Source organism: Pelodiscus sinensis, chromosome 9 (assembly GCF_052426305.1).
Source record: "Pelodiscus sinensis isolate ZL-2025 chromosome 9, ASM5242630v1, whole genome shotgun sequence".
NCBI classification, from domain to species: domain Eukaryota; kingdom Metazoa; phylum Chordata; order Testudines; family Trionychidae; genus Pelodiscus; species Pelodiscus sinensis.
In genome coordinates this window covers 1,564,173-1,575,205 of record NC_143060.1, presented here as the reverse complement: position 1 = coordinate 1,575,205, position 11,033 = coordinate 1,564,173, and the positions used below count along the sequence as shown (strand labels likewise).

General features: G+C 68.1%; 1 protein-coding gene across 10 annotated transcripts in view; it reads right to left on the bottom strand.

The window, feature by feature from the left end:
* Window positions 1–2,648: 2,648 nt before the first annotated feature.
* Window positions 2,649–11,033, bottom strand: part of PTPRF (protein tyrosine phosphatase receptor type F) — a 572,086-nt gene continuing 563,701 nt past the window's right edge. For all 10 annotated transcript variants that reach the window (XM_089780368.1, XM_089780367.1, XM_089780372.1 and 7 more), the window contains 8 exons: window positions 10,472–10,626; window positions 9,283–9,568; window positions 7,345–7,523; window positions 6,270–6,396; window positions 5,595–5,720; window positions 4,828–4,982; window positions 4,567–4,702; window positions 2,649–3,980 (listed from right to left, as the gene is read on the bottom strand). In XM_089780368.1, coding sequence (XP_089636494.1) covers window positions 3,912–3,980; window positions 4,567–4,702; window positions 4,828–4,982; window positions 5,595–5,720; window positions 6,270–6,396; window positions 7,345–7,523; window positions 9,283–9,568; window positions 10,472–10,626 — 1,233 coding nt within the window. In that variant the 3' untranslated portion in view covers window positions 2,649–3,911. The remainder of the gene's footprint in view (window positions 3,981–4,566; window positions 4,703–4,827; window positions 4,983–5,594; window positions 5,721–6,269; window positions 6,397–7,344; window positions 7,524–9,282; window positions 9,569–10,471; window positions 10,627–11,033) is intronic.

Sequence of the window (11,033 nt, the reverse complement as noted above, 5' to 3'; positions counted from 1 at the left end):
AGAACTGGGAGATTCGATGCATGTCATGTATGATACTTTAGCAACATCACTCTCATGCTTTTCTTTCGTGTAGCAATAAACCTTTAGATGGTAGATTCTAAAGGACTGGCCCAGCGTGATCCTGGGGGCAAGATCCAGAGTGTAAACTGACAGGGAGGACCTGTTTGGGGAAGGTGAGATTGGGTTCTAAAACCCTCACCTGTGGGCAGGCCTGGGGCTGTTTGGAGCACAGACAGAGCTGGGGTGTCTGGGGGCTTTTGCTCATGAGGCTTCTGGCTGGCCAGGCAGGCAGCTGGCGCGCTCTGTGGGGCTGGTGTGTGGCCTGTTTGGGAAGGGCTCCAGTCAGGGGCTGTAGGGAGCCCCGAATTTGAGCAATTCGCCCTGAGCGGGCGCCTTGAGCTGTGCCCAGCCCCGGCCCGGCCCGTCACACGGGAATGTGTGTGGAGGGAGTGCAGGGGGTGGGGGGGGGTACAAGAGTGAGGGTTGGGGGATGAGGCAAGGCTCAGGGTGGAGGGGCCCATCTGGCTTGGGACTTTTCTCTCCCCGCAATCCGCTCCCTGACCACCAAGGGCCAGGAGGGGAGAAAGGGTTTGGGGCAGGGTCACTTAGAGCGCTGGCTGGTGAGATGCGCAGCCCCCGCCTGCTGGCCACTCTCAGCGTGCCCTGTGGGACAGCAGACCCCAGCCCTTTCCCCGGGTACCGCTGCGCCTGGCACTCCACAGCCCTGACCTTGCTTCGCGCTGCCGACCAACCGTAGTGGCCCTAGCACTTCCCGCTTGGACAGACGGCCTCGCAGACAGGCAGACAGACAGACCGACAGACAGACGGCCACGCAGACAGACAGACCGACAGACCGACAGACGGCCTCGCAGACAGACCGACAGACCGACAGACAGATGGCCTCGCAGACAGGCAGACAGACAGACGGCCTCACAGACAGACGGCCTCGCAGACAGGCAGACCGACAGACAGACGGCCTCACAGACAGACGGCCTCGCAGACAGGCAGGCAGACAGACCGACAGACAGACGGCCTCGCAGACAGGCAGGCAGACAGACCGACAGACAGACGGCCTCGCAGACAGGCAGGCAGACAGACCGACAGACAGACGGCCTCGCAGACAGGCAGACGGCCTCGCAGACAGGCAGACAGCCAGACGTATCTATCTCTATGGTAGATTGCTACGTTATCAGCCAACACACTTGAGCTTTTAGTGCCTGGGAACCCCAGGAAGACGTGAGGGGAGGGGAGAGCGGATGGGGTTGCCGCCCCTCACGATTGCGGCTCGGCTTGTACTGAGCATGCCCAGTAACACCACTGAAGTGGCTGTCCTCGGGCTGCCCCCCGCTCTCTCCCCCGTCACGGTTGTGTACCCCATACCTGCGGGGGCGTGTGGTACCTGCGGTAGGACACACCCCGTACCCGGCATACCCCGTACCTGCGGGGGGGTGTGGTACCTGCGGTAGGACGCACCCCGTATCCGACATACCCCGTACCTGTGGGGGTGTGTGGTACCTGCGGTAGGACACACCCCGTATCCGGCATACCCCGTACCTGCGGGGGCGTGTGGTACCTGCGGTAGGGCGCACCCCGTATCCGGCATACCCCGTACCTGCGGGGGCGTGTGGTACCTGCGGTAGGACACGCCCCGTATCCAGCATACCCCGTACCTGCGGGGGCGTGTGGTACCTGCGGTAGGACACGCCCCGTATCCAGCATACCCCGTACCTGCGGGGGCGTGTGGTACCTGCGGTATAGCGCACACCGTACCCAGCATACCCCGTGCCTGGCACGCCCCGTACCTGCGGGGGGGCGTGTGGTACCTGCGGTAGGACACACCCCGTATCCAGCATACCCCGTACCTGTGGGGGCATGTGGTACCTGTGGTATAGCGCACACCGTACCCAGCATACCCCATGCCTGGCACGCCCCGTACCTGTGGGGGTGCATTGTTCCCTGCCCCCCATTCATTGGCAGTCACCAAGGGGCGGGCGTGGAGGCCTTCAGTGCCATCTGGCGGCACGGGAGACGTCACAGGCACGAGCTAGTGAGTTGTTGGCTTGGGCTGGGCAACGCAGCCTCCCTGGAGCTGGGGGGCAGAGCCACGCCCCATGCACGGCCTTGCCACCATCCTCAGCTAGCCCAGGGGGTCCTGCCTGCCCCCATCCTGCCAGTCAGTGCAAACCTGGCGGTTTGTGGTGAGGGAGCTGGACCTGAGACCCCCTGTGCACTCACGTCATCACCTGCGGGGGGGAGCCAGGGGACGCCCGGCGGGCTGCGGAGCTGCAGGGAGCCACAGACCCTCAGTAGCCGCCTGAGGCAGCTGGTCGCTGCCGTGCTTGGATTGCCAGATCTATCTCCATATGTACGGACAGTTCACGCCTTTGGGGGAGCCCAGGGCCTGGCCATTCTGGAGCTCACAGGGGACCTGCGACGGAGCCGCCCTGCGCCTGCACTGCATGGAACCAGAGCCCCAGTGGCATGGACCGGCTGGCCTCACTACGTCGCCAGGCTGAGGCCTGGGAGCAGCACCCAGCCCTGGCGCCCGGAGCTGCCTGGCTCCGTAAGGGCGGGAGCTTCGAGGGCTGTGGCGGAAAGGCCCCGGCCTCTGCTTGGTGCTCAAGAAAGAAGGCAGCAAGACCAGCGTGTATGAAACCCGATTATTCAAATTTATTAACATCAAGAAGTATGCAATGATGCTGTCGATTGTTTTATTAACAAATAGAAAACAGACTGTGTACACCAGCGACCCCTACGGCACTACGCACTCACACGGGAAAAATGAGCGTGTCTTCCCAGAGCCCACCCTGGCTTGCGGCAGCGCCGCACTTGGAACCGGCTGCACCGTTAGCTCCCCTTCCACCACCGCCAGGTGAGGCCGTGGGCGCGTGAGAACAAGGAGTGGGAGACTGCGCCCTCCGGTTCACTCAGACACTTGCTCGCGAGCGCGTTCGAATGTCCTGAAGTAGCAGAAAGTACAAGATTCGAATGACTTTAGAAGAGCAGAAATGATAGCTACACCCAACCTCCGGGACGCGGCCCCGCCCTGCTGCCCCTTCCCTGAAGTGCCCCATTCCCCCAAAATAGCTAGCCCCCCCCGCGGGAGCTGCCCCCAATTGTGCTCCTGCCTTTGGAAACGGGGGATGCAGTCACGGGCGAGATGCCTGCACAAGGCCACAGCACGCACACAGCGGGCGTGCTGCGCTGTCTGCTTCTGCTCCCAGGCCTGCCGCTTGCTTCTCCGCCCCGTGGGGCACAGGCCGGGGCTTGGGCGTCCGGGCCCAGGAGGCGAGGCCCAGTCATGTCGTGTTGGGATCTCATGGGCACTGAATTGGTCTAAACGCACTTTGAGATCATCTCTCCCGCGGCCCCAAGCCCCATCCCTGCCCAGGGAATCAGGAGAACCCAGCTAAAAGATAATCAGTAGCTTAGCCCCACGGCGGGAACTTTCATAGGCTACAGAGGGCTCAAAGCAGCTGTGGGGAACGGAGAGGGTCTGGGACCGTGAGCCAGTCACTGCCAGGGGCTGCACTAAAATGGGCAGCACCCAAGGCAGGGGCGGATTGGAGCACGAGAGGAGGACAAACGGAGAGGAGGCCTCCGAAGGCCTGACGGCCCCAGCCCCAGCCAGACGGGAAGGTCAGCAAACAGAGGAGGGTTATAAAAACACCAGGGACTATTGTACAGATAAAAAAAGATCCTGTTGCAGCCCCCAAGCCTGGCTGAGCAGCGCAGCCGCGCGAGGGGCAGAAAGCGGCAGGACACGAGACGCCCGTGCTCAGGGACGACGCTCCGGAAAGCAGTGGTCAGGCCTGGTCGGCCGAGAGCGTCGCTACGGGCCTGGGAATGGCGGCGTGGCTCAAGACCCTCTCTGCTCCTGGGCGCTCCCGCGGCGGCCGGCAAAGTGCTAGTTACGTTGCATAGTGGTCAAAGCTGCCGAGATACTCCAGCGCGGCTCTGTAGCACAGCTGGTACTGGTCCTGCAAGGAGAGGGGTGTGGAAGGGGGTGCCTGGGCCCGGCCCAGGGCTCTGCATGCGCCCACGCTCCCCGCACAGAGCGGCCCAGTGCCTAGACCTGCAGCCTGGGCCATGGGAGCCCCACTCTGCCCAGGCCTCCTGCGCCCTCTTGGCCCCGTGTCTGTGCAGTGAGAGGGGGCCCTGGCGGCTCTGCCCAGCCCTGCCTGGCTGCACGTGTCACGACCCCGGGCAGAGGGGTGAGCGCTGAGCTGGGAGCCATCCCTCCCCTGGGGCCCTGGCCCCCCCGGCCACTCCCTAGAGCTGCCTCTCCATGGGCCGGCAGCCCTCCCGCCACAGGGACAGGCTGCTCCAAGCTGGGATGGAGATTGCCAAGCACAGCCGGGGGCTCCCGCTGCTGCCTCCCTGCCCAGCCCCCAGCAGCAAATCCGCCTGCAGCTCCGGGGGATGGGCTGGGGGCTGCATAGAAGGGGGGACTCTCGTTCCCAGCCCCCAAAGTACCTCAGCCCAGCCCTGGAGCCAGAGCCCGGCTCCGACACGGCTGGGGCGGCGCCAGCGTCCCGCCAGGGGGTCCTGGGTGCGGGCACCTACCTCTGTCTGCACCATGGCGGGCCGCTGCGTGCGCAGGGTCTTCACCGTCTGGAACATGTCGACCGCCCCCTCGTAGCGCATGCGCTCCAGGACGATGCTGAGGGTGACGAAGACGCCGGTGCGCCCCACCCCGGCGCTGTGCAGCATAGAGAGCAGAGGGGCCGTGAGCAAAGCCGCCCCTCCCGGCACAGCCCTGCCAGGTCCCCCGGGAGCCAGGCCCATTCGGCCACGGGCCCTGCTCGGCTGCCCTCTGCCGCTCACCTGCAGTGCACCGTGATGGGCCCGTCCTGGCCGAACTGCTCCTTGGTCTTGTGCACCTGCCCGATGAAGTCGATGAAGCCCTCGCCCGTCTTGGGCACGCCCTGCTCGGGCCAGTCCGTGAACTGGAACTGGCGGATGGTCCGCGACTGCCCGTCCTGTGGAGAAGGAGGCGCCCGTCTCTGGCTGCTCACGGGCCAGCCTGGTGCCGCGCAGCGCGGGGGAGGGGGCACGGCAGGTCTCACTGGCCCAGCCGGCTGGGCTCAGATGAAGGTGCAGCCCGGCCCACATGCACGGGGGCCCTGGGGTGCGAGAGCTGGGCCCCGCCCCCGTGTGACGGCGCGTTGGGGGTTCCCCGTCTCCTGCACCCCCGAAATGGCACAAACAGGCTGCACCAGCCGGTGGAATTGAGGGTGGTTTATTGCTCCTCCAGCACAGCGCAGCACAGATGGAATCTGGTTACAGGAACTGGGGCTAAGAGGCCTCAGTGCCCCCCTTGAGATAGGGGAGTCCCAGCCCCCTCCCCAGCTCCTTCTTCTCTGCCTTCCAGCCAGGAACTAACTAACCCTCTTCCAGCCCTGCCCCCCAGCCAGGGCAGCATCCACCTTCCTTTGTTCCTCTCCATGGGGGGTGTCTGGCCACTGGTTCAACAAGTTTGGCATTACCTCTGCCTAGTGAGGCTTTCCCTGCTGGGTCTTGCTCCAGACAGCAGGGTCACCACAGCCCAGCAAGTACCCCCACTACGTCACACCCCGGCAGCCCCCACTCACCCTGGCGTCAGTGACCTTGAACTCGCGGAGGATGTACTGGGGCATGTTGTACTCGGCCATGGGGTCCACCACGAAGTACTGGTAGCGCGCCGAGCGCTCCGCCGGCCAGTACTGGTGGCACTTCTCCTGCGGGAAGCGAGGGGCGTGACGCGGGGAGGCCGGCAGCTCGGCGGCTGTGCGTGGCCCCCGACGTGCTCCAGGGGGCGCTGAGCGCGGAGCCGCCCGCGGGGCCTGGGATGCCATTGCCAGTCCCAGCCTGCCAGCCCGGCCGGCTCCCCCGGGACACGTCACACCCAGCCAGCGGCCTGCAGCCCCCTTCCCCGGGGACAGAGCCGTCCCCTCACTGGCATCTCCACCCCTGGGCAGGGACCCAAGGGCCACGCCCTGTAAGCACCCGGCGGGAGCCAGCCAGCCTGGCGCCGTGCCCAGGCCCAGCAGCAACCGCGTGAGGGCTCAGAAAGGACAGAGCCAATAGGCTCTCCCGTGGGCCTCCCCTGGCCCGCCCCCACCCCCGGCCCCCCGGACCCTTTCCTGGCCCAGGGCCCCCACCCTGCCCCCCAGACCCTTTCCTGGCCCAGGGCTCCCAACCTGCCCCCCAGACCCTTTCCTGGCCCAGGTTCCCTGCCCTGCCCCCTCATCTCCAGCCCCCGGCCCCCCTCACCCCTCTGCCCTTACCCGGCCCATCTCACGCAGCTTGGTCAGCATCACCACGATGGTGGAGTTGTGCTCCCAGAGCATGCGCCAGAAATCCTCCGTGGTCTCGGCCAGCGGCCCCTGCGTGGCGATGTAGGCCTTCTGCTGCCTGCAACACGCACGGGCCGTCTCAGCGCCCTCGCCTACTCGCGGGGACGGGCACCCCGCGGGCATGGCACAGAGGCCAGGCCGGAGCCGGGCGTAGGCGCGGGGGCAGCTAGGAGCAGGGCTGAGCCGGTGGGAGGGTGCCCGTGCCCAGGGCAGGGGTGAGCAGGCTGGATACAGCTCCATGGGACTCGTGGGCCCTGGACTCTGGGGGTCGTGCAGCGGGGTGACCCCGAGCCACCCGGAGCCCTTTCTCCGGGCTAACCACCCTTGTGCACAGAGCGCTGCCCCCCAGTGTCCACGGAACGGCGCAGGGCCTCGCCTGGGCTCGGCTGAGGGTTCTTCCCCCAAGGGCATCAGCGTCCTACCTCTGCGGCTGGCACGGAGCCCAGGGGTGCCCCGTGATGCCCCGGAGCAGAGGCCAGGTCCCCTGGCTCAAGGCAGCAGCGCTGAACGTACAAAGGCAGGAGACAGCAGCCAGGCCAGCGGGGTGTCGGGATGGCTCCGGGCCATCCCCAGACCAGGCAGGCGCTGGCCCAGCCGCGGCCCTCGGGGGCTGTCTGGCTGCTGCGCTGACCTGCCAAAGGGGAGCAGCGGGGCTGGGCCATGGGGCCCGGAGAACCCTGCGGTGCCAGTGCCTACGCTCGGGGGAGCCGCAGCAGGGCCGGGCCGGAGCCGGCGAGTTGGGGACGATTCCTGAGCCGTGGGAAATGGGAGCGGGTCCCCGCCTCCGCCACAGAGCGCTCTGGGCTCTCTGAATCGGGGCTGCAGCCCTGCTCGCCTCCTGCTCTCTGCCCGCTGCTCCCAAGTGCCGCCTGGCCGGGCGCTGCACAAGGGGGAGCGGCCCAGCCCCTGCAGGGAGCCCAGACCTCCCACGGGACCTGACCCCCGCCTGGATCCGCCCAGCGCTGGCAGCGGGGCCTGGAGGGGGGCGGGGCAGGCGGGCGCTCACCGGTAGCCGTCCAGGAAGCTGGCGTTGATGTAGTCGGAGCCCTCCACCCCGCGGATGGGCTGCAGGCAGACCCGGCTCAGCTCGTAGGGCAGGATGTTCACCAGCCGGTTCTTGAACTTGTTGCAGGGCAGGCTGGCGCTGACGAAGCGGGAGGAGTGCGCCTTGGAGCTCGCCAGCAGCTGGGCGCAGGCAGGAGGGGCGTGAGCCGGGGCGGGCACACCCCACGCGTGCAGAGTGGGGGAGGGGCCCCCGTGCCAACGCACCCGCCCGCACCAACGCGCACTGACGCGCACAGCCCCCCGTGCCCACGCGCCCGCCCGCACCAACACGCACTGACGCGCACAGCCCCCCGTGCCCACGCACCCGCCTGCACCAACACGCACTCACCCCCAGCACTGACACGCACAGCCCCCCGTGCCCACGCACCCGCCTGCACCAACGCGCACTGACACGCACAGCCCCCCGTGCCCACGCACCCGCCCGCACCAACGTGCACTGACGCACACAGCCCCCCGTGCCCACGCACCCGCCTGCACCAACGCGCACTGACACGCACAGCCCCCCGTGCCCACGCACCCGCCCGCACCAACGTGCACTGACGCACACAGCCCCCCGTGCCCACGCACCCGCCTGCACCAACGCGCACTGACACGCACAGCCCCCCGTGCCCACGCACCCGCCCGCACCAACGTGCACTGACGCACACAGCCCCCCGTGCCCACGCACCCGCCTGCACCAACGCGCACTCACCCCCAGCACTGACGTGCACAGCCCCCCGTGCCCACGCACCCGCCTGCACCAACGCGCACTCACCCCCAGCACTGACGCACACAGCCCCCCGTGCCCACGCACCCGCCTGCACCAACGCGCACTCACCCCCAGCACTGACGCGCACAGCCCCCCGTGCCCACGCACCCGCCTGCACCAACGCGCACTCACCCCCAGCACTGACGCACACAGCCCCCCGTGCCCACGCACCCGCCTGCACCAACGCGCACTCACCCCCAGCACTGACGCGCACAGCCCCCCGTGCCCACGCACCCGCCTGCACCAACGCGCACTCACCCCCAGCACTGACGCGCACAGCCCCCCGTGCCCACGCACCCGCCTGCACCAACGCGCACTCACCCACAGCACTGACGCGCACAGCCCCCCGTGCCCACGCACCCGCCTGCACCAACGCGCACTCACCCCCAGCACTGACGCGCACAGCCCCCCGTGCCCACGCACCCGCCTGCACCAACGCGCACTCACCCCCAGCACTGACGCGCACAGCCCCCCGTGCCCACGCACCCCCCTCCGGGGCCAACACACACACACCCAGCACTAACGCACCCGCCCCAGCACCAACGCACCCCTCCCACAGTGCGAACACGCACCCACCCTCCAGCTCCAACACAGACACACCCAGCACCAACGCACCCACCCTCCAGCGCCAATGCACCCCTCCCGCAGTGCCAACCCCACCCCCAGCACCAACACACACCCCCCTCCAGCGCCAATGCACCCCCCAGCACCAACACAGACACACCCAGCTCCAACGCACACCCCCTCCAGCGCTAATGCACCCCTCCCACAGTGCCAACCCCACCCCCAGCACCAACGCACACCCACCCTCCAGCGCCAATGCACCCCTCCCACAGTGCCAACCCCACCCCCAGCACCAACGCACACCCACCCTCCAGCGCCAATGCACACATATCCAGCACCAATGCACCCCCCAGCACCAACACAGACACACCCAGCACCAATGCACACCCCCCTCCAGCGCCAAGGCACCCCCCAGCGCCAACACACACTCCCCCCAGCACCAACGCACATCCTCCTCCAGCGCCAACACAGACACACCCAGCTCCAATGCACCCCCCCCCCAGCGCCAACACGCAGGCACACACGCCCAGTGGCGCAGGCCTGGCCCCGTGGAGCCGCCCGGCTCACCTTGAACTCCAGCTCCATGGCGGTGACGCTCTCGCCCGGGGGCACCTGGCTCAGCTTGTGGAGGTGGGCGAAGAGGTTGCGGGCAGGCACCTCGGTGGTGCCGCAGGCGGCTGCCTCCAGCAGGGCCTCGTGGATGAAGACGTACTGGTCCTCGGTCTGCACCATGTAGTTCCGCTGGGCGCGCATGCACGTCACGTGCCCGTAGATGTCGACCGTCTTCTCGTGCTTCATGCGCTCCAGCATGGCGTCGATGACGATGAAGCAGCCCGTCCGGCCCACGCCAGCGCTGTGCAGACGGGGCAGGTTAGCCTCCCGCCAGAGCGGCCCCTCCCTCACGGCGGGGCAAGATAGCCCTACCTGGCCCTCAAGCTCAGCCACCCCGCGGGAGCGGCCCCTCCCCCTCCCCCCGTGTGCTCTGGGTGGTGCACGTCTCCCCCCGTGCGCTCTGGGTGGTGCACGTCTCCCCCCGTGCGCTCTGGGTGGTGCACATCTCCCCCCCCGTGCGCTCTGGGTGGTGCACGTCTCCCCCCGTGCGCTCTGGGTGGTGCACGTCTCCCCCCGTGCGCTCTGGGTGGTGCACATCTCCCCCCCCCCGTGCGCTCTGGGTGGTGCACATCTCCCCCCCCCCCCGTGCGCTCTGGGTGGTGCACGTCTCCCCCCCCCCGTGCGCTCTGGGTGGTGCACGTCTCCCCCCCCCCCCCGTGTGCTCTGGGTGGTGCACGTCTCCCCCCCCCCCGTGTGCTCTGGGTGGTGCACGTCTCCCCCCCCCCGTGTGCTCTGGGTGGTGCACGTCTTCCCCCCCCCCGTGCGCTCTGGGTGGTGCACGTCTCCCCCCCCCGTGCGCTCTGGGTGGTGCACGTCTCCCCCCCCCGTGCGCTCTGGTGGTGCACGTCTCCCCCTGCGCACTCCGTGTAGCGCATGCCTGCTCCTTCCCGCACGCTCCGTATGGTGCACGCCTGTCCCCAGCGGTGGCTGCAAACAGCAGTGCAGGGCGCCCCTGCCCCACGGCCAGGACACCTTCCCCTGGAGGTGGCCGCGCAGCGAGGGGGCTTTTCCCGCGGCTGATTCCCAGGTGCCCGCGCCGAGGCCGAAGCGCCAGGCCCACGAGTGGCTGCGCAGCCACCAGGGCCCGTTTCATTGCGGCGGCACGAGGCTCTGGCAGCGGGAACCACGCGCCCCCAGCCCTCACCTGCAGTGCACGACCATGGGCCCGGCGTCGGGGGGGTTGCAGGCTTTCACCCGGCGCAGGAAGGCCAGGATGGGGGTGGGGTACTCGGGCACCCCGTGGTCCGGCCACGCCATGAACTGGAACTGGCGCAGCTCGCGCTTCTCGCTGGAGCCGTTCTGCCAAGAGACGCCCAGGGCTGAGAACAAGCCGCTCGCCGGGGGCCCAGCCACGAGCTGTGACCGTGTGTGCCATGCGGGCATTCGGCAGGACACAAACCGCCCACGCGCCTGGGCGTGGCACCTCCGGCGTGGCCCTCAGCACAGGGACCCCCAAAACCAGAAACCCCCCGCCTGCCCCTCGGCACAGGGACCCCCAAGCCCAGAAACCCCCCTGCGTGCCCCTCGGCACAGGGACCCTGGAACCCAGAAACCCCCATGCATGCCCCTCGGCACCTTCACCTGTGTAAGGGGGAGCTGGGGGGGCACAGGGAGCACTGGGGTGTGTGAGGGGAGGTGGGGGATGGGTTCTAACCTCTCCCCTGTGTGAGGGGGCTGAGGGGGCACAGGGAGCACTGGGGTGTCTG